The sequence below is a fragment of the Neoarius graeffei genome, chromosome 2, assembly GCF_027579695.1.
Source record: "Neoarius graeffei isolate fNeoGra1 chromosome 2, fNeoGra1.pri, whole genome shotgun sequence".
Lineage (NCBI taxonomy): Eukaryota > Metazoa > Chordata > Actinopteri > Siluriformes > Ariidae > Neoarius > Neoarius graeffei.
The window spans coordinates 9,934,034-9,956,934 of record NC_083570.1 but is presented as its reverse complement, the minus strand read 5'-3'; the positions used below and the strand labels follow the sequence as shown (position 1 = coordinate 9,956,934).

The following is a 22,901-nucleotide window of genomic DNA, read 5'->3' as shown; positions in this document are numbered from 1 at the left end:
TTTAGTCGAGTCCAATGAATCAACTTTCATAAAATGTCATGAAATTAATTCTAATCAGTACAGCAACATGGGTTATATTTCTGCACTGAAGGGAGATGAAATGGTTAATAGAGGAGTGTTCATGATCTCTCTGTGTTTGCGTGCCTCCTCTCTTGGTCTTTCACACACAGAAACAGGAAGTCTCTCTCTCTCTCGGTGTGATTTCAGGAAAATGGCCGAAGCCAGTATTTCAGTAGTTCAGGACCAGTTCATGTGTCCAGTGTGTCTGGATCTCCTGAAGGATCCGGTAACTATCCCCTGTGGTCACAGTTTCTGTAAGGTGTGTATTAATGGCTGCTGGGATCAGGAGGATCAGAAGGGCGTCTACAGCTGTCCTCAGTGCAGAGACACTTTCACGACAAGGCCTGTTCTACGCAGAAACAACATGCTGGATGAAGTGGTGGAGAAACTAAAGAAGACTGAAGTCCAAGCTGCTTCTCCTGCTCACTGTTACGCTGGACCTGGAGATGTGGAGTGTGATTTCTGCACCGGGAGAAAACACAAAGCCGTCAAGTCCTGTCTGATGTGTTTGGCTTCTTATTGTGAAACTCATCTGAAACCTCATCTTGAACGTCCTGCTTTGAAAAAACACACATTAATTGAAGCCTCAGCAAAACTGCAAGAGAAGATCTGCTCTGAACATAACAAGCTGATTGAGATCTACTGTCGTACTGATCAAACCTGCATCTGTTATTTGTGTACGATGGATCATCACAAAGGTCACGACACCATCACAGCCGCAGCAGAAAGAGCTGAGAAACAGGTGAGAACTAGAAATCTTTCCAGAATTAAATCATCTTAATTATAGTTTCCCATCTAGAAACAGGTGCTTTAGTCAGTGATATGATTTGAACTTTAATTTCAATGTGTGTCTCAATCAGAAGGATTCTGTAAAAGCTGATTAAAATTGTCTGTGTTCTGGTGAACAGAGTGTTAAATTTATCTTCAGTGATGGTGGTAATCTGGTTTGGGGTGGGTTTCCTGATAACGTTGCCCTTTAGACCTAAAGAGAGAGTTGAGAGACTCTCTTAAGGAATGAACGTTGTCTCTGTATGTGGTTTTCCCGAACTCACTTATAAGAAGGAGTCTAAAGAGCAACAGGACGAAGAGCATCTTTGCATTTTGTGTCCCGATATAGGCATTAGTAGCTGCTAAAGGCAATCATACTGTCGTTGCTGAAGGCATTAGTAGTTGCTAAATCCAGTCGATAACATCACATGGCGCTTGTTTTTAACCAAAATCTAATGAAATATAAAGTGTTTAAAATAATATATAGTATCATCTGGAAGTATTACATCTATAATATGGTAATTAATTAATGAAACTATTTAATGTTTTTGCCAATTTTTTTTCCAAGGGTGTTTTTAATTAAATAAACAAATGTTCACATGAAAGAATGAACAAATAATAAGCTCAATAATGAGGTAAATGTGTTCCCCGTGCTCTCTCATTTCACTGTTACCCCCCGATCATGCAGTCAGGATTATTTCAGCTGTTCTCCACAGTGCAGAGTGGGCCATGTTCTCCCTTATAAGCAGTGTTGGGCAAGCTACTTTCAAAAAGTAATTAGTTATAGTTACTAGTTACTTTTCCCAAAAAGTAACTGAGTTAGTAACGGAGTTACTTTGTCATAAAAGTAACTAATTACCAGGGAAAGTAATTATTCCATTACATTTTGTGTTACACCCCCCCCCCCCAAAAAAAAAAATCAAATTCAGTTAGTGTAATCATAATAAAAGTGAATGTTAAATGTGTTTAATGACTGAAATGGACACTTAACAGAACCAATTAGTAACATTATCTACACTATATTAATATTTTTGTGGGACAATGTGAGATAAGACATCTATCAAATTTAATATATTTTTGTAGTTATTAAAATTATGTTACTAATTACTGGCCACTGACGAGGACAAACGCTTTGTTCCTCGACATAATTTGCATTGCACGTAGACATTTTTGCCTTTTATTTCAAGTAATGAAAAGTAATGGCTGTATTTACAATGTGAAAGCGCAGTGTTGGGCTGACCGCTCGCCATTGCTGGCTCTTCTGATTGAAAGTGTGCGCAGGAGTGCAGTAGGCGGCGCCTACCTAAGTATGCTGTCCAAATCTACTCTGATTGGCTTACTATGCCGTTGTCTCGCATCTCCCCGCCCCACACTAAAGCAGAGGAAAGAAAGGCTGAGCGAGCAGCATGCCAGATGAAAACAGCTTTAGTAAAGTAACGGAGAGCATTTTATTGTAAGTAACGGGAACGGCGTTATAACGATGTAAAAAGTAATTAGTTAGATTACTCGTTACTAAAAAAAGTAACGCCGTTAGTAACGTCGTTTATTTCTAACGCTGTTATTCCCATCACTGCTTATAAGTGCACAGAGAGAGAGGTTTTGATCTGTGTGTAGTGTGTACCTAAGGAGGTTTAATATATATTCAACCTTGTATAGAAGGTCGTCAGTTCAACCTCCTTAGGTACACACTACACGCAGATCAAAACCCCTCTCTCTCTCCCACACACACACACAACATTAGAGGTGCAGAAATGTGTCTCATTTATACTGTAACACTAAATTAGTTAATCAATCGCCTAATGGAGCTAAATTTGATTCAAAGATAGTGATATAAATGTGACATTCTGATATCCATACGTAATTCCATAACATACTGAAATATATTCATCCTGTTTTGTGTATATTTATTTAATAATTAGCAGAGGTGGACAGGGGGCGGCATGGTGGTGTAGTGGTTAGCACTGTCGCCTCACAGCAAGAAGGTCCGGGTTCGAGCCCAGTGGCCGGCGAGGGCCTTTCTGTTGTAAGTACAATGCCACAGTCCCTTTAAGAAACTACAGATCCCACCAACCAACTTCCGCGTTGACCTACGTCACGCCTGGATGGGATCACCTACGTCACATCCTCCATGAAGCCATGAGTAACTAAGGCACACTTCATTCTCACCAACAGTCACGTCCCATCTAAGGACTACAAATCCCATCAACTAACTTCCGCGGTGACCTACGTCACGGCTGGGCGGGATCACCTACGTCACGTCCTCCATGACGTCACTACCACCCCGACTCTATAAGTGACCCGGAAATCCACCACACTTCCTCTTTGGTTCTAGGACTTGCATCCGTAGGCATAAAGAGACACTCTCTCCTCGGCTCTGTGAACCACACGGTAACAGACAAAGGAGACATCTGCTCTCAGAGCATCCACGATTTAATGCATTTTGTTTACCACTGGCCACGGTAAAAATCCAGAATCACGCGATCTAACTCGGACAAGTTACAACCGGTTTTTATGTGTTTATTATAAGTACGTATGACTGCAGCCCAAGCAGTTTAATTAAAAGTTAGAAGCGACCGGATTCCTTCTGACTAAAAAGCGCTGTGCACATTGTTTGATCAGAGACTTTCTTCCCACAAACTATGAAGCGTCGGACCAAGAATTCTCTGCTTTCTACAGAAGCGACTCACGTGCTCCTGTGGACTCCAAAAGTTTCGGAACATCTCTATAATCTTGCACTGGGAGCAAGATACTGAAGTAAGAGACTGGCATTTGGGCAAAAACTAGTCTTAGGAATTAGCTTTATTAAGGAGTGTGAATTAAACTCAGGAATTGTTTAATTGTGTACACTGTAGACACTCGGTGTTGAATTGATTGTTCTATTTTGTTTTGATCTCTCAATTGCTTAATAGATAGGCTTTTGCATGCTCTCTCTCTCTATTCCTTTCTAACCCTTAATTTCATTATTACATATTTTTTTACCTCATCAAGACTTCAGTGGATTTAGTAATGTTATAAGCTAGCTTAGCTAGCAACACACGGCTAATTCTTTTGTCTCGTTAGCAAGCTAGGCTAACCTTTTGTTTAGGCCACAAGGCCTCTACCATGTGGACACACACACACACACATCTTAGCTAGCAACTAAAGCTAACTCTTTTGTTCTACTTAGAAACACATGGTCACCTCCCCCTACACTCTCACACACACACGCACACACACACACACACACACACACACACACACACGCTCATCAAGTATATATCATATTTGTATATATTTCAACTGCCATTATTCATTTTTATCTTTGTTATAATAAATTCAATTATTATTGAAACTGTGTGTTTATTTGTTGTGCCTAATATTTTTGAAGTAGCCCAATCTCAAAAGAATTCCAAGGTGCATATGAGTTATGTAATATGGTAAGTGATCATAATAATTTGGAATATACCATAATTTAGCTGTTTGGTAATTTATTATTAAGCACCAAAATTAATGGTATTAATTAATGAGACTGATTCAATGAGACTGATTTAATGAGATTATCAATGAGACTGATTTAATGAGATTATTAATGAGACTGATTTAATGAGATTATTAATGAGACTGATTTAATTAGATTGATCACTTAAAACTAATTGCACCTACGGTACACTGTGTGGAGTTTGCGTGTTCTCCCCGTGTCTGTGTGGGTTTCCTCCGGGTGCTCCAATTTCCCCCACAGTCCAGAGACATGCAGGTTAGGATAATTGGTGGCTCTAAATTGACCGTAGGTGTGAATGCAAGTGGTTGTGTGGAATGGTTGTGTGTCAGCCCTGTAATGACCTGGCGACTTGTCCAGGGTGAACCCCGCCTCTCACCCATAGTCAGCTGGGATAGGCTCCAACTTGCCCGTGACCCTGTAGAACAGGATAAAGCGGCTACAGATGATGGATGGATGGATGAAGGTGGACATAGTACCCAACTTCATTACTTAAAGCATATACACAGAGCCATGGCTTCACTTTCATTTATAAATGCCTTGAGACCTCAAGAATGGCACAGGAATAGTTTTAAGCGTTAACAATAAATCTAATATCATAATTTTTACAATTAAAATGATTTATATAGGTAGCGGTCTGAGTGAATGACCTTGACGTCCGTAACATCACAGCAGGAAGTCTATCGGTCTCATCGCCATTTCCGCTATACTAAAACACAGAGCTAATTGCTACTCCGATCCTCCATTTTGAGCTAATTTATCGCCATGCCATGTAGATGTGTTGCTGCACCCGCCAGCAACATGACAGAAGGTGGATTTACATTGCATTCATGGCCCAAGAATGTTCAAACTGCAAAGATTTGGACGCGTTTTGCGAGAATTTGGCAATAAGCCCGTATTAAAACAGGGTGCAGTATGAACAATTAAAGAAAAAGAAAACAAGAAAAGGAAAGTATTTATTTTATTTCATTTTTTTAAAGTGAGTTCAGTTGCACCAGTCCTCCTGGAGCGTGAGCCGAGGGTTGTTGCTAAAACCCGAGATGGAACGGGGTGGGACATATCACTCGGGCAGTGACCTCCCCACGGTTGTTGCTAAAACCAGTGATGTCCCGTTCCATCCCGGGTTTTAGTAATTGCCTGAGCTGAGCAGTAATGGCGGAGTACTCCATATGGAGAGAATGAGTGGAGCAGCTGTCTGATTTCTAAACTGGATATCGCTGTCATCTCGCCCTTACATGGAAGAAACGAATGAACGGAGAACTGAACGAACAACTGAAAGTCAGATTGTTTCAAAACAATCGGCCTTCAAGAAGTGAGAACACAGACGGGTAAGCTCCAACTCTCATTTGGATAAAAAAAACAACAAAGGCAACTCTTTGTTTACCTGCATTTAGATTAATACTTGTAACTTGTATTGTGTGTTTAAGTTACCAGTATAAAATTATTTAATTTGCTTCAGAATGTGATTGTCTCAGTTCATCTGATTATGTAATTAGCCTTTTATGGTTTATCAGTGAAAATGCATGCATGTACATGTATGTTGCATAAGTTATAACACCCATCCTGTTTTAATGGAAGTAAAATCAGTCTTAGCTGAGCAAGTCGGTAACGGTATTTCTTACTTTCACCAAAAATTTGTATTTATATGACTTCGGTCTATAGCTGTAAAAGGCCTTGGCCTTAAAACTGGTTACCGCAATGACGTCACGCACTCAGGGCTGGCTGGCTCAGCGGGACAGCTCCAATGCCAACCTTGCAATCGATTTTAACTCTCAAAAATATTTTTTTATTCCCATTTATGCAGCATACAAGAATCAAGGATGGAGATACTATCCACTCAGAAATGTATTTAAAAATAAAGGTTCTGCGTATCTGTTTTAAGTCAAAGTACAGGTCCCACTGGTCAAATGTTACTCAAGATACATGATTTCTCAGCAGCATTATTTAACATGATCAGTTGATGGCAGAACCGCCTCCTTCCATTCTGCCATCAACTGATCGTGTTAAATAATGCTGCTGAGAAATCATGTATCTTGATTTTATCCAGTCTATGGACGTGACATGACCCTAGTGATTACTGATAGACTGTCTCAGTGTCACCTGCGAAAAATCCAATCACGTTTTAGAAAAGAAAAGAAGAAAACATGCTACGATGTTGTTCGGGAAAACCACGTTAGCTTGATGATGGATCTTAAGAGGTCATTTAAAACTCTCTTAGCTTTAAGAGGCTTTCGGGAAACCCAGCCCAGATCAGTTAGTGAACATTTCTCTCTCTCTCTCTCTCTCTCTCTCTCTCTCTCACACACACACACACACACACACACAGAGTACATAACCTTCAGAGCGAAACATGAATGTACTTTGAACTGACATTAATATGGAACCAGTTCGCTCGTACTGTATAAAAAGCTGAATGTATTTTATTTGTCCTCAGAGTGAGTTAAAGGAGGAGCAGATGAAATCCCAGCAGAGAATCCAGGAGAAGCAGAAGAAGGTGCAGGAGCTGAAACAGGCTGTGAACACTATAAAGGTGAGCAGTGAGCAGAGACAGAGCTGCTCCTAGAAACACACACAACATGGACGAGTCATTTACAGTCCCAGTAAGAGAGGGAATGATAGAGGAGCTTTAAATCTCGTGTGTGTGTGTGTGTGTGTGTGTGTGTGTGTGTGTGTGTGTCCTAACAGCTCAGTGCACAGACAGCAGTGGAGGACAGTGAGAGGATCTTTACTGAGCTGATCAGCTCCATGGAGAAAAAGCGCTGGGAGGTGACGGAGCTGATCAGAGATCAGGAGAAGGCTGAACTGAGTCGAGCTGAACGACTCCTGGAGCAACTGGAGCAGGAGATTGCTGATCTTCAGAGGAGAGTCACTGAGCTGGAGCAGCTTTCACACACACACGATCACATCCATTTCCTCCAGGTAACACTCACTGTCTGATCTACAGAGCCAGCTGTTCCTCACACACTCTCTAAAACACCTCTCATTAAGGGAACAATAAAGGTCCCTGTCTGACATCACAAGTGGGTTTTACATTTCATTTGCTTTCTGTAGGTTTTAGCTTCTGGACGTCGCTCTCCTCCATTCAACAGACCAAATTTTCACACATCCAGCGTCACTGTCCATCAACATCTCTCATTTGATGGAGTGAGGAATTCTCTCTCAGATCTGAAAAAGAGACTCGAGGAATTCTGTGAGGAGGAATTCAACAAAATCCCTCCACATGGTAAGAGGAGCTGTTCCTGCTGGAGAAACACAGTGATGTGTTATTTCTTAGCGACGCTCCTGCTTTCTTTTCTGCAGACACTTTATTCACCCGACACTTTGAACTAAAACACTGATTTAAAATGAATAAACTGATTTGATCACTTTAAACTCTTTCCATCTTTTACACAAACTCATGTTTCCATTTTTCTCTCCACAGCTGCAGCAGTTCAGATCATTTCAGAACCAGAACCACAGAGCAGAGAAGAGTTTCTGAAATGTACATCTAACACACACACACACACACACACACACACACACACACACACACACACACACTTCACATAAATATATTGTGTGAATTTAACCCAACATGTTCACATTGTTCAGTTTGTTTTTCTCTTTTTTGTTAGATTTCTGTTATCTGACTCTGGATCCCAACACGGTACATCGTCACCTCATTCTGTCTGAGAAGAACAGAGTGGTGAGATGGAGTGAGGGAGAGCAGCGTTACTCTGATCATCCAGAGAGATTTGATTACTGGTGGCAGGTGTTGTGTAAGGAGAGTGTGTGTGGACGCTGTTACTGGGAGGTGGAGTGGAGCCCTGCTGGTGGTGTGTGCATATCAGTCTCATATAAAGAGATCAGAAGGAAAGGTCAGGGTCATGAGTGTGTGTTTGGACACAACAATCAGTCCTGGAGACTGTGGTGTTCTTCTTCTTTTTTCTCTTTCTATCACAACAACATTAAGACTGATCTCAGAGTTCCATCAGCCTCCAGAATAGGAGTGTATGTGGATCACAGTGCAGGAACTCTGTCCTTCTACAGCGTCTCTGACACGATGAAGCTCCTCCACAGAGTCCAGACCACATTCACTCAGCCTCTATACGCTGGGTTCTACTTGTTTTATGGTTCTACAGTGAGATTGTATGATCCAGAATAAAAGTATGTAGTGTTTTCTGTAAAATTCCTGCACGTTGCCACATTGTTGCTCAGTCGTCTGTTTCACTAGAACACAATCCAGCTGCACAAAAACACTCATTTTAATATTTAAATTAAAACAGATGAATAATTTAAAATAATTAAAAAGGAAATGTTAAAAATTAACTGTCAGACAAGAAACTCGTCAAATTTAAAAAGAAAATGATCTCATGACCTTCGTGTTATAAAGTTCTGTTTGTTTCATATTAAGCAGCGTCGCATTAAATAACTAATAAACAGTAATAAAGCCAGAACAGAACAACATTTTAAACCTGTTCAGGTCACACTATATAAAAATAAAACATCACTTTTGGAATGAATTTGATTTTTCTGCTTGTGTTCTAAGATGAAAAATCCACATTCACGTTTTCAAATCTGAAGTTGTTTCTAAACCCTGAGATTTGATTGTAAAACATTGAACAATATTTAAACTCCATTAGAACATCCAGTACATGATCGGTTCAGGCTGCCGATGTCGTGTTCATCCCATATTCAGCCTGGATGATGATTGGCCTGCAGATAGAACCTTATAAATCAAGGTTTATCTGTGAGTTTGGGATTTTTATTTAAATATTACAATCAAAGCTTTGCAGAATAAAAGATAAACGCACAGGAGAATAAAGTTTCCCCCAGTGATGAAGTTTCTGTGCTGAACTCATTTTCAAACAGAAGGTTTTAATACTGAGGTCAGGATGTCAGCAAGCCACTGTATTGATCCACATCAGCAGGGCTTTCCCCAGAAAATAAATGTCAGAGCGGTGCTGAGCCCAGACTGTAAAAGCTGGCCCGGCCCGGTGGGCCCCAAAGGCTGTTATGGGGTCCGGGGGCATGCTCCCCTGGAAAATTTTAAAAATTAGAGACTTTAAATGGTGCTTTCTGGTGGCATCTAGCGCTGATTTAATCACAATACTACATTATTAAATTATCTGTTTTTTACCTTGTCAAATATACAAGGAGCAAAATTTAAAGGGCAAACTTTAATTTGAAATGAAAACACTTCATAGCATGCCTCTTCATTTTTATTTTTTTTTTTCAGTTTTAGGATGCCAAGAACAGAATCAAGTTCAAATCACGCAACAGCCCCATCTAGTGACTAGCGTCTAGAATGTGGTTTTATGTCTGGTTGTGAATGGCAGTCAGTGCACGCAGCAAAACCCTTTATTTTCACTTCTGGGTTGAGTACCAGGATAGTCTAGACCAGGTCTATTCAATTCGTTCATCATGAGGGCCAGTTCATGAAAAGTATCCCAAATGAGGGGACTGAGAAATTCCACTTGAAATATGAGTAATCACATTAACAGCTAAAGTCCAACAACAACAACACAGGAGTTTTTATGTATATTGTGCTTCATAACTGCATAACAACATCAGGGCACTGGATTGTTTTAAGATAAAGGCCAAAGCCTTTCTACATTCAAATGACATGTTAGGAAATCAGTCCAGATGAGCCAGATCACATTTACAATTTCACTCATTTAACTAAGAATTAATTGCATATAACTGTAGGGGAGAGTGGGGTAAGATGAGCCACTTTTTACATTTTTCATCATAACTACATGTTAAAGCCATTTTTGCTTCCAGTCTACACACCATACCAAATTTCAAAGTGTACTGTTACTATCTGAGCAAAACATAATTGATAAGCTCTTATGGTTAGAGTGATATTACCTCTTGAAAAAAAATGTCAAGTGGCTCAACTTACCCCATGCACGGGGTAAGATGAGCCACTGTGTGGGGTAAATTGAGCCAACAGAAAACATGTTAGGTTAACAAAGTAAACAGCTTTTATTATTTGAAGTGCAATCAATGAATCAAGTCAAGTCAATCAAGTGGGGGATAGGGCCGTTGCATAGAGAAGGGGAGATGAAGAGAGAGGTGATAGAACGAGATGGGATAGGGAGGGATAGATAGATGGATAGAGAGAGAGATATGCGTAGATAGATAGAAAGAGGGATGGTTAGAGAGGGAATGAGAGATATACTATATTATAGAAATTACTAAAACAGTAGAACAGTGCCAAAAGAATCTTATTTCTTTCAGTAGGTTAAAACATTGCTAAAACATGCAGCAATCATTCCATCAATCATTCAATCATTTCATCATTATTCAATGTTCCAAGCATTCAAATGGCAAGGGAACACCATTTGCCTCTCCCTCCGTGCTGTCCCCCCAACAGTAAAGGGGCGGGGCAATTTTTTCACAATATCCTGTCTTGACAGGACAGCCTCATCTTTCTCTTTGAAGACAAAGGTTGGCTTTCTTGCAGAGCCATGGCATGACCGGCTTCTTTTGAGAAATCTTGCCTCTATTTCGAAGACATCCAATTTGATTATCTGGCCAATGAAGAAATGCACTTTCTTCTTCCCTGTGTATTTTGCCACAACATAATCCCCCACATCTAACAACTGGTCTTCCTCATCTGATGTCATATATATATATATATATATATATATATATATATATATATATATATATATATATATATATATATATATATATATGTTGTTGTCATATATGACCAGTAAATGTGAAAACTTAAGTGTCATCCATATTGGGTAAGCTCAGCCACCAATGGGGTAAGTTGAGCCAGTGGCTCAACTTGCCCCACATCTAATGGCTCATCTTACCCCATGGCCACCATTTTGTAGAAAAATGCTAATAAAGGGGATTAGGCTAATCAAAATTATTTTTATTAGCATTCATATCATAGCTTAGAAAGCCACTAACTTAACCCTAATGTGTCTAAATATTATTCTACTTTTGTCTTCTCTAAATCATCTTCACTGTGGACAAACATGGAATTGACTTAGAAAGCACAAAAACACATTTTTATAAATATGTCCCTCACCTAGTTTGACATGTGGTGCTCCTCTCCACAAGTGTAAGTAAATGGTCCCGGCCCCCTTTGAATGTGGTCACATGGTCACATTTGTTTACTGTTTCTTAGAAACAGGGGGTGGCTCATCTTACCCCCTGGCTCATCTTACCCCGCTCTCCCCTACCAACAAAAACACAAAGATGAGTGTATTGTATGGAATGACCCAGAGGAAAATATTACTGCTTACAACAGTCTTGTCTTTGTCTCACAGAAATAAATAAGATCTGACTGAATTCCGATCTGTTTCTCCCCAAATCCCATTAGGAGCAAAAGAATAGCAGAAGAGTATTTTAAGATCTTAAGTTGAACTTAAATTGGACTTAATTGGGCTTTGACAAGAGACTATTTCTTCGGAGTTTAAATTAAGAAATAATATTACGAGACTTTGGCCAAATCTTACTGAATTATGAGTTGTTTCTCCTAAAACCCCTTTAAGAGAGAGAGAGAGAGAGAGAGAGAGAGAGAGAGAATGAGAATTCAATGGAAGAGCTGATTTGTTTCTGAAAGACAAAGATAAGACTGTTGTAAGAAGCCATGTTTTCCTCTGGGGAATTATATGAAAACATATCAGTGGCAAGTTTCCCAAAAGCATCACAGCACAAAGATCGTTGTTAAATGGTACAGCGAGCAGCATGATTCTACTCTTTCTCCTAGTTAAGATGCTCTTAGCATTAAGAGGCTTTTGGGAAACCCACCACTGTGCAGTGTTTTATCAAGGCAAAGTAATTTTATTGAAATTGCATCAGACATTTAAAAAATGAGCCAACATTTGCCATCTAATGAGAGAAATGACATTTGTTTAATTTAGCAAGAGCAGTGAAGTCAGGTGTATACGTTATCAGGGCAATACACATACACTGGAGCAGATTGTGGACAGTGAGCGATGCGTGATTATTACTTTTAATGGTATTCATGTGTGAGAATGACGATTCGCATGTGTAAGTACTGCCAAACATTGTGAGCATAAAAAGACCAAGACTCCTTGAATGAGGGAATTTCTCATGGCTGACGTCATGAGTCCAAAATTTTTCAGAACCTGCCAGCTGTAATGACTGTCGCAGGTCTTCTGATGACTGAATGTCAATGAATTCGAGTTGTAAAGATGCTTCATTTAATGACGTTACCAGCTCCTTTGATTTTGGTGCAAACTCTCCGTCAATATTCACACAGAAAGGGTCCTTCTCTGTCCATTCACTGTTGAATTGCCTGTTCAGTAAACATTTTGTCGAACTAATGTGCGAACAAGAACAGGCCTATGGAACCCTTTTCACTCACGTGACCTTCGTAAACGCGACCGCCATTTTGGACATGAAGAAATAACGGTTTATGGCACAGACCCTTTCGGTTCTCGCTCATCTAGCTGCTACAATGACTGCTTAGACTGCAACAATAATACCTAACACACATTTAAGTATCCGTCGTAAAGACGTGAAACTCGTCGAGTGACGAGTGTGTTCACTGATAAGCTAACACAATCTAAAAGTAGACATACCATCACACTGCCCTGGCGCTATGTACAGTTTACCTTCTATGGTTTGTGCACTCACTATTTGCCATTACTTTCTCCAACCCAGTGTTCGAACTATGCCGATATTTTCGGGGGGCCCCTTTTTTTCCCTTTGGAGGTGCTTGCGCTTGTCTCAGAGCACGGATCTCCAAGCACATGAGAAGCCTATCTTATGCACATATCACGCGGACTCCACACCTCCACACACGCATCGCGTCTGAAGTCATAACTCATCAGGGGAAATCATGTCCGCATTGGCATGTTCAAAAAACAACCTCGCGTCAACAATGATACCACACGCAAGAAAAAATAAAACAGTCAGGCTACTCAACACATCTGATCCACAGCAGCACCAAAGCAGCACTGGAAATCATGTCAACAACCAATCTTCCATTTCAACACGCGTCAACAAACAAATGAAACCACAAACATGAACGAATCGGCCAGGCTACCGATTCCAAACCCACAGTAGACGAATAATTAAATGCATCTTACCTTAAAGGAACAGTCCACCGTATTTCCATAATGAAATATGCTCTTATCTGAATTGAGACGAGCTGCTCCGTACCTATCCGAGCTTTGCACGACCTCCCAGTCAGTCAGACGCGCTGTCACTCCTGTTAGCAATGTAGCTAGGCTCAGTATGGCCAACGGTATTTTTTGGGGCTGTAGTTAGATGCGACCAAACTCTTCTGCGTTTTTCCTGTTTACATAGGTTTATATGAGCAGTGATATGAAACAAGTTCAGTTACACAAATTGAAACATAGCGATTTTCTATGCTATGGAAAGTCCACACTATAATGACAGGCATACTAACACCTTCTGCGCGCTTCGGCAACGCATTGATACGGAGCTCAGATATCAATGCGCTGCCGAAGCACGCAGAAGGTGTTAGTACACCTGTCATTATAGTGCGGACTTTCCATAGCATAGAAAATCGCTACGTTTCAATTTGTGTAACTGAACTTGTTTCATATCACTGGTCATATAAACCTATGTAAACAGGAAAAACGCAGAAGAGTTTGGTCGCATCTAACTACAGCCCCAAAAAATACCGTTGGCCATACTGAGCCTAGCTACATTGCTAACAGGAGTGACAGCGCGTCTGACTGCGTCTGACTGACTGGGAGGTCATGCAAAGCTCGGATAGGTACGGAGCAGCTCGTCTCAATTCAGATAAGAGCATATTTCATTATGGAAATACGGTGGACTGTTCCTTTAAAGCAGAATCGACCACAAAGGAAGTCTGTTGGCACTGTTGGCACACTTCCTTTCTACTAGTTTGTGTCCTCAACCTGGCAGCAGCAGTCGTTGTCATATCGGTTTGTTTTATCTTTGATGTAAACACAACACTTCGGATATGCAAATGCTTCCCGTTACACACGATTGCTATGTCAATAAACATCATTTTGCCAATATTTTAGAGACCATCCATCTTCTCCGTCGGTCAGCATCTGTCGGGATCCGATAAAATGATAAACCTTGCCTTGTGTGTTGATGGTTACTACATCCAAGTGCACAACAATATAATGGCATGATGGAAGTCTTGCTGAAAGTAAAAACTTTCTTTGATGGCTATATTCCTTTCGATGCTTCGCCGTTGTTCCTCGTTGTTGGCTGTGGTAGACTACTGGTAGCTCATGTCCAAAATGGCGGCCGCGTTTGTCGTGACGTCACGTGAAAAGGTTCCATAGATGACTTGCAACTGCGTGATCAAAATGTGCTATGTCATGAGTGTCTGCCATGATGGTGGGTATACAAAGCAACTAAGACGGCAGCCACTGAAAGCGTGTCTGTAAACAATGCTGAATTTTCTCAGTATTACCACGATTTGAACAGTCGAGTGAAGATTCGATACAAAGAGAAGAGAGATGTGTGGGTTTTGACCCATATTATTTTAAAAAATCAGATTTTTCTGAAGAAAAGACGCTTCTACTGACCATCGAGTACCCAGATATCAGGTCCTATCTGGTTCAGCTGTCGAAGAATCAAGTCTGACCTTGGACGAAACATAGCCCATGTTCTGAGTGGGTGTCCAGTTTGGATTGTTTCCATCGTATAATTTTGCTGGCGCTCCTAGAAGTGAAATGGTAATACACGTGTTAAAATTATAACAACGACCGAGTGAACCACGACAAGAGAATGCTCATTTTATAGCAAAATTCCAGCAGTATGAAACAAAATTCTTCCATGATATTATTGAGAAAGCTTTTGAATCTCACCTGAGATAAAGTGATTACTGCACACACGAGCTGTTTTGGTTTTAGCCTCTGTTAGATCAGCGCTGATGATGTTGTTCAGCCGTGCTTGTCTCCTCTCCGTACAAAGCCTCAGAGTTTCATCGCCCTCTTTCCGAATCACGGACAGAATTCTAAAAAATCGGAACATGCCACGGTCACAAGTACTGTTGTGACTGTAACCATACACAGCACAAAGATCTGGCAGAGCTAAAAGAATGCTCAAAGCAGTGGAAAAACAAAGAGAGTTGCGCATGCGTGACTATGTTTTGTTTGGAATGTCACCTGACCCTGCATTTGTCTTTATATCCACCAACATGGCCGACATCCAGGCTTCTATTTTGCTTTGATGTCACTTGCAAGTCAAGGATAGCCCAGGTCAAGACCTGTATATTACAATATCTTCCTATTTATATACAGTGGTATGCAAAAGTTTGGGCACCCCGAGTCAAAATTGCTGTTACTGTGAACAGTTAAGCAAGTTGTAGATGAAATGATCTCCAAAAGGTATAAAGATAAAGATGACTCATTCCCTTTATATTTTAAGCAAAAACAATTTTTTTTCATCTTTTATATTTTCAAAATCACAAAAAAGGAAAAGGCCCTAAGCAAAAGTTTAGGCATCCTGCATGGTTAGTACCTAGTAACACCCCTTTTGGCAAGTATCACAGCTTGTAAACACTTTTTGTAGCCAGCTAATAATCTTTCAGTTCTTACCTGGGGGATTTTCACACACTTGTCCTTGCAAAAGGCTTCCAGTTCTACAGGTTTCTTGGGCTGTCTTGCATGCATTGCTCTTTTGAGATCTATCCACAGATTTTAAATGATGTTTAGGTCAGGGGACTGTGAGGGCCAGGGCAAAACCTTCAGCTTGTGCCTCTTGAGGTATTCCATTGTAGATTTTGAGGTGTGTTTTGGATCATCGTCTTATTGTACGACCCGTCCTCTTTTTAACTTCAACTTTTTTACAGATGGTGTGATGTTTGCTTCCAGAGTTTGCTGGTATTTATTCAAATCCATGCTTCCCTCGACCAATGAAATGTGCCCTGCGCCACTGGCTGCAACACAACCCCAAAGTGTGATCGATCCACACCCATGCTTCAGAGTTGGAGAGGTGTTCTTTGCCTGGAATTTGGCACCCTTTTTTCTCCAAACATACCTTTGCACATTGTGGCCAAAAAGTTCAATTTTTATTTCATCAGTCCATAGGACTTGTTTCCAAAATGCATCAGACTTATTTAGATGTTGCAAACTTCAGACGCTGAATTTTGTGGCTAGGACGCAGGAACGGTTTTCTTCTGATGACTCTCCCATGAAGGTCACATTTGTTCAGGTGCCGCTGCATAGTAGAACAGTGCACCACCACTCCAGGGTCTGCTAAATCTTTCTGAAGGTCTTTTGCAGTCAAACAGGGGTTTTTATTTGCCTTTCTAGCAATCCAACGAGCAGTTCTTTCAGAAAGTTTTCTTCATCTTCCAGACCTCACCTTGATCTCCACTCGGCTACAGCACAATCAGATGTACGCATTGTGTTGCAAAAATGGTCAAAATTTGATTAAGCAGTTTCAAGATGTAAAGTGATTATTTTTGCTGTCAAATATGTTGGGAATGTGGTACTGAAATTTTTTTTTCTTATTCGGACCTACATTTAAAAAAAAAACGGGTATATGGAGCAATGTATTGAGGGCCTATGGACACTACATACTCATAACGAAGTTTTATTTATCAATAAATGCCAATGATTATATACAATATTTAGTGTAAAATAACCTTTATTCATAAACTTCAAAATAGAACGTGTGAAATAAATGCTTATAAAGCCATATCAAAATGTCATTATGTATTTCTTAGGTCTAACATAATGAAATTTCTAAACTCATTGCTTTATCTACTAACAGATTCTGGAATCTGAATGGTATCCTCCCTTTTGATCGTGTTTCATATAAACCCTTAACTGTTTATATTTTTCAAGTACAAAAGTAGTATTAAATTCACTATTATGTCATTTATTTGAGTAAAATAGCAATTTCAATTAAGGTACCTATGGACACTACAGACAACCAGTCTAAATCAAATACTCACAACTAATGTACACAGATGTATTTTTTTTTCTTCACCAATGTTACAAAGATTCAGATACATATCAACTATGGTCAAAGTTAGCCCAGGCCACAAGCCAGGCTTCCCAAATTTGGGCTCTACTCAAATTTGTTTGGAAGAAAAATCAGAAACAAACATTTATTTTTGTTTGGCCTTATGACCATTAATTTTTCCCTTAAAATATATCAAAATATAGTAATGTAAACAAAAATACTCTGTACAGGCTATTAATGAAACATTTATTTCAGTACAAATTAAATAAATTATAGGTAATGTATGGGACATCTCATCTCATCTCATCTCATTATCTCTAGCCGCTTTATCCTTCTACAGGGTCGCAGGCAAGCTGGAGCCTATCCCAGCTGACTACGGGCGAAAGGCGGGGTACACCCTGGACAAGTCGCCAGGTCATCACAGGGCATGTATGGGACATATACCATTTGAATCAGTATATACCTGTTTATAGATATTTCTTTAAATTAAAATGTAAAATTAAATACCTGTTCAGAAGTCTTCTCCTCTTCCATTCTCAAGAAAGACTGACATAAAAATCCTGAGTAAAACTGATTTTGTCCTCTCCTGAGTCTAGCCAGACAGACAGATAGACAGACGACTATGGAACAGAAATGTTACATTTTTAACCCTTTATTTACCAGCACATGACCCTTTGTTGACCAAAGCTAATAAAAGTGAAAAATTCTTCATTACATAAACATAGAATTATTTTGTAATGTACATGTATTATGATAAATATATTGTTTTGCTTGCTGATTTCCCTACTTCCCTTATTAATATTATTTTAAAATGTGTTTTTGCCCAATCCCAGCCTATGATTTAGTATTAAGTAAATTACTCAGTATTTAAATTAAAATTCATTTTTTAAATGACACATTTCTGGATCAAGCTGAAAGGTAAAGGCATGACTTGTAGGAAGTGCTGTAGTTCTGTACATAATACCCCATATGTGCACAAAATACATCATTCATACAGGAATTATTTAGTGATTAAAAAAATAACTTATTTACATATCTTTATGTAAGTGGATGTAAGATAAGGCAATTGCCATTGTAAATACAGAATGTATGTTTACTACTGATGTTAAATAATGGGAACAAGATCAGTGAAGCTTTGGACCTACGGACACTACAAGTAGCCTATGTTATTTTTACTGATTTTATAACAAAAAAAAAGATTTATATGGACTGATGTGAGATTTGACAACTAGCATTGTAGACTAAAAACAGGCAGCACTACAGTGCTAATCATATGACTCAAAATGTTAAAAGTTATTCTTTGTTTTCATGTTAAATAATTTTCATTAAATTGACACTCGTACCATTACTGTTCCTTCATTGTATTTGCACATATATAAAATTTGTTTACTTATTTTTAACAAAATTTGTAAATTTAATGGGAGAAATATGGGTAAATCACTGAATAATAGGAACAAGAATGCTTGGGGCCTACGGACACTACATGCAAGTATTCAAGTTTTATCACTATGTATTAATCCAATTTATGTTGAGTGCTTATGTTTGATAAAAGTATCCAACAACAAATAGCAACATACCAAGAATTATCAAACATGGCATCCATTCTATGATTTAGTACCAGGCCTACAGACACTCCAGATTTTTTAGGCAAAATTACATGGGTTCAGGATCAGGTGACAAGACCTAGTATTTGTAAACAACCGGATAACTACTGATTCACACACAGACATCATATGCTTGCTTATAAACTACATTTTGATGATATATCTTACACTTTAGTCTTTTAGAAAGAGTAGTTTGTCAGAAAATATATAATCATGCAAAATGATGCTCGACACGATTTCATTTTTAAATTTTTTTATATAATACTGTGTGACATATTTACTCAATGAACATGAAAAAATAAATAAGTGTGTAACGGCAGACTCATTTACCATCACATAATGAGGGAGACGACAACAAAAGTTTTAAGAAATTTATTTAAACAAAAAAAACATGTCTAGGGATAAAATACAGGAGTGAGGTTATGCGTGAGTGGATACAAATAAAAAGGGTCAGTATATAAGATTGTGTTCAAAATAACGAGGCACAAGGAAAAAGAATAAGAGCTGAGGACAGAGAGAGAGAGAACAAGCAGGTAGTGCCAGTCAAGACAGAGAGAGAAAGAGCCTCCTGAGGCCATAGGCGCCAGCCCCTTTATAGCCCCAGCTGGCATTACAGGTGTACCTACAGTAATTAGGTAATCAGGTACCAGGACCCAGCCCTGCCTGTGCACTGACAGTGCTGGGCCTGAAGGGGGCATAGATGGGCATAACAAGTGATAAAAGAAAAAACATGAATTTTACTAATATTTTCCATTCATTTAAACATTTTTTATATTTAAAATATCAATAAATAGCAAGTGCAACATCATTATATCAAATTTATGATAAATTTGGATCACATAATTAGTCATAACTTTGGACTCGATTGATTGATTTCCACAATTTTTTCAGGGATTTTAGATCCAACATAGTTACATAATTTCCATTACTCTTCACGATAGACAAGCAAACTCATATGATGTAGGATACAGATACTCGATACTAACAGTAGTTGGTAAAGAAAGAAAGCACAACTTTATTCATCACACACTTGTGAAATTTCCTCTCTGCATTTAACCCATCTGAAGCAGTGAACACACACATACCCAGAGCAGTGGGCAGCCATGCTAACAGCGCCCGGGGAGCAATCGGGAGTTAGGTGTCTCACTCAAGGGCACCCAGCCAAGGCCGTCCCATATTAACCTAAGCACATGTCTTTGAACTGTGGGAGAAAACCAGAGCACCCAGAGGAAACCCACACAGACACGGGGAGAACATGCAAACTCCACACAGAAAGGCCCTTTCCAGCCACTGGGTTCAAACCCTGAACCTTCTTGCTGTGAGGCAACTGTGCGAACCATCACACCACTGTACACCTGATTGTGCTGTAGCTGACTGCTTCTGTTAACTGCCATTTCTTAATAACATTACAATCTGAGAAACAGCTACCTGAAAACACTTTGCTATGTTCTTGTAGCCTTATCCTGCTTTGTGAGCATCAATTATTTTGTTATTCAGAATGTGAGGAAGTTGCTTAGAGGAGCCCATGGCTGTTGATTTTAGAGACAAGTTTGAGGAGTCAGAGAATTTATATGGCTTTGAAATCTGCATCATCTGACCTTTCCTAACGAAGAATTTGAACAAGCCACAGCTCAATAAGCTAATTAAGGTCTGGAACCTTGGTAAAAGTAACCTGAAAACTCAAATGTATTGGGGTGCCCAAACTTTCGCCTGGCATTCCTTTTCTTTTTTCACTCTCCAATTGTACAAAACAAAAATAATACACAAATCCTGCATAAAATGCTGAAAAGAAATGTCTCGTCTTTACCTTTATGCCTTTTGGTGATCAGTTCATCTTCTGCTCACTTAACTATTCACAGTAACAGACATTTTCAGCAAGGGTGCCCAAACTTTTGCATGCCACTGTATATATATCAACTGAGTCAACTAAAAATGATTATTGTGTTGCACTGTTTGAGTTGTTCTCGATAGAAAAACCCGATAAATATGAAATTATCTGGAGACAAAAATAAGTTATGTAGGTGCTCGCGCTTCTAGTTATGACCAAAATCAAACAGCCAATCAGAATAGCGAAGGGCGGGGATGGACGAACACAGCTGGGATCCCTGTGTGTCCATGAAAAATCAACTCGATGGGTTTCCAGATTTTCAGCTCACGCGAAAGCTCTGCTATGAACATGTTTCAGAGCAATATGCTGCTGTCCAGACAAAATCTTTTTCAGGGAAGGCCTTCCTTCTTTCAGCGAGACAATGCCAAACTGTTTTCTGTGCATATTAAAACTGCATGGCTCTGTAGTAAAAGAGTCCGGGTGCTAAACTGGCCTGCTGCAGTCCAGACCTGTCTCCCATTGAAAACATTTGGTGCATTATGAAGCACAAAATATGACAAAGGAGACCGCAAACTTTTGAGCAGCTGAAAGTGTACAGTGATGCTTGAAAGTTTGTGAACCCTTTAGAATTTTCTAGATTTCTGCATAAATATAACCTAAAACATCATCAGATTTTCACACAAGTCCCAAAAGTAGATAAAGAGAACCCAGTTACACAAATGAGTCAAAAATATGATACTTGGTCATTTATTTATTGAGGAAAATGAGCCAATATTGCATATCTGTGAGTGGCAAAAGTATGTGAACCTCTAGGATTAGCAGTTAATTTGAAGGTGAAATTAGAGTCAGGTGTTTTCAATCAATGGGATGACAATCAGGTGTGAGTGGGCACCCTGTTTCATTTAAAGAACAGGGATCTATCAAAGTCTGATCTTCACAATGCCTGTTTGTGGAAGTGTATCATGGCACGAACAAAGGAGATTTCTGAGGACCTCAGAAAAAGCATTGTTGATGCTCATCAGGCTGGAAAAGGTTACAAAACCATCTTTAAAGAGTTTGGACTCCACAAATCCACAGTCAGACAGTTTGTGTGCAAATGGAGGAAATTCAAGACCATTGTTACCCTCCCCAGGAGTGGTCAGTCAACAAAGATCACTCCAAGAGCAAGACGTGTAATAGTTGGCGAGGTCACAAAGGACCTCAGGGTAACTTCTAAGCAACTGAAGGCCTCTCTCACATTGGCTAATGTTCATGAGTCCACCATCAGGAGAACACTGAACAACAATGGTTTGCATGGCAGGGTTGCAAGGAGAAAGCCACTGCTCTCTAAAAAGAACATTGCTGCTCATCTGCAGTTTGCTAAAGATCACATGGACAAGCCAGAAGGCTCTTGGAAAAATGTTTTGTGGATGGATGAGACCAAAATAGAACTTTTTGCTTTAAATGAGAAGTGTTATGTTTGGAGAAAGGAAAACACTGCATTCTAACATAAGAACCTTATCCCATCTGTGAAATGTGGTGGTGGTAGTATCATGGTTTGGGCCTGTTTTGCTGCATCTGGGCCAGGAAGGCTTGCCATCATTGATGGAACAATGAATTCTGAATTATACCAGCGAATTCTAAAGGAAAATGTCAGGACATCTGTCCACAAACTGAATCTCAAGAGAAGGTGGGTCATGCAGCAAGACAACGACCCTAAGAACACGTCATTCTACCAAAGAATGGTTAAAGAAGGATAAAGGTAATGTTTTGGAATGGCCAAGTCAAAGTCCTGACCTTAAATTCATTCAAAATGTTGTGGAAGGATCTGAAGCGAGCAGTTCATGTGAGGAAACCTGCCAACATCCCAGAATTGAAGCTGTTCTGTACAGAGGAATGGGCTAAAATTCCTCCAAGCCGGTGTGCAGGACTGATCAACAGTTACCGGAAATGTTTAGTTGCAGTCATTGCTGCACAAGGGGGTCACACCAGATACTGAAAGCAAAGGTTCACATACTTTTGCTACTCACAGATATGTAATATTGGATCATTTTCCTCAATAAATAAATGACCAAGTATCATATTTTTGTCTCATTTGTTTAACTGGGTTCTATTTATCTACTTTTAGGACTTGTGTGAAAATCTGACGATGTTTTAGGTCATATTTATGCAGAAATCTAGAAAATTCTAAAGGGTTCACAAACTTTCAAGCACCACTGTATGTCAGGCAAGAATGGAACAACATTTCTCTTTCAAAAACAGCAATTGGTCTCCTCAGTTCCCAAATGTT

General features: G+C 39.5%; 1 protein-coding gene across 1 annotated transcript; it reads left to right on the top strand.

Annotated features, from left to right (window-relative positions):
- Window positions 1–178: 178 nt before the first annotated feature.
- Window positions 179–8,658, top strand: LOC132880621 (tripartite motif-containing protein 16-like). The gene is made up of 6 exons (XM_060913797.1): window positions 179–802; window positions 6,738–6,833; window positions 6,989–7,234; window positions 7,355–7,526; window positions 7,725–7,784; window positions 7,918–8,658. Exons 1-6 carry the CDS (start codon window positions 212–214, stop codon window positions 8,445–8,447), a joined length of 1,695 nt encoding a protein of 564 aa, XP_060769780.1. The 5' UTR covers window positions 179–211; the 3' UTR covers window positions 8,448–8,658.
- Window positions 8,659–22,901: the final 14,243 nt, after the last annotated feature.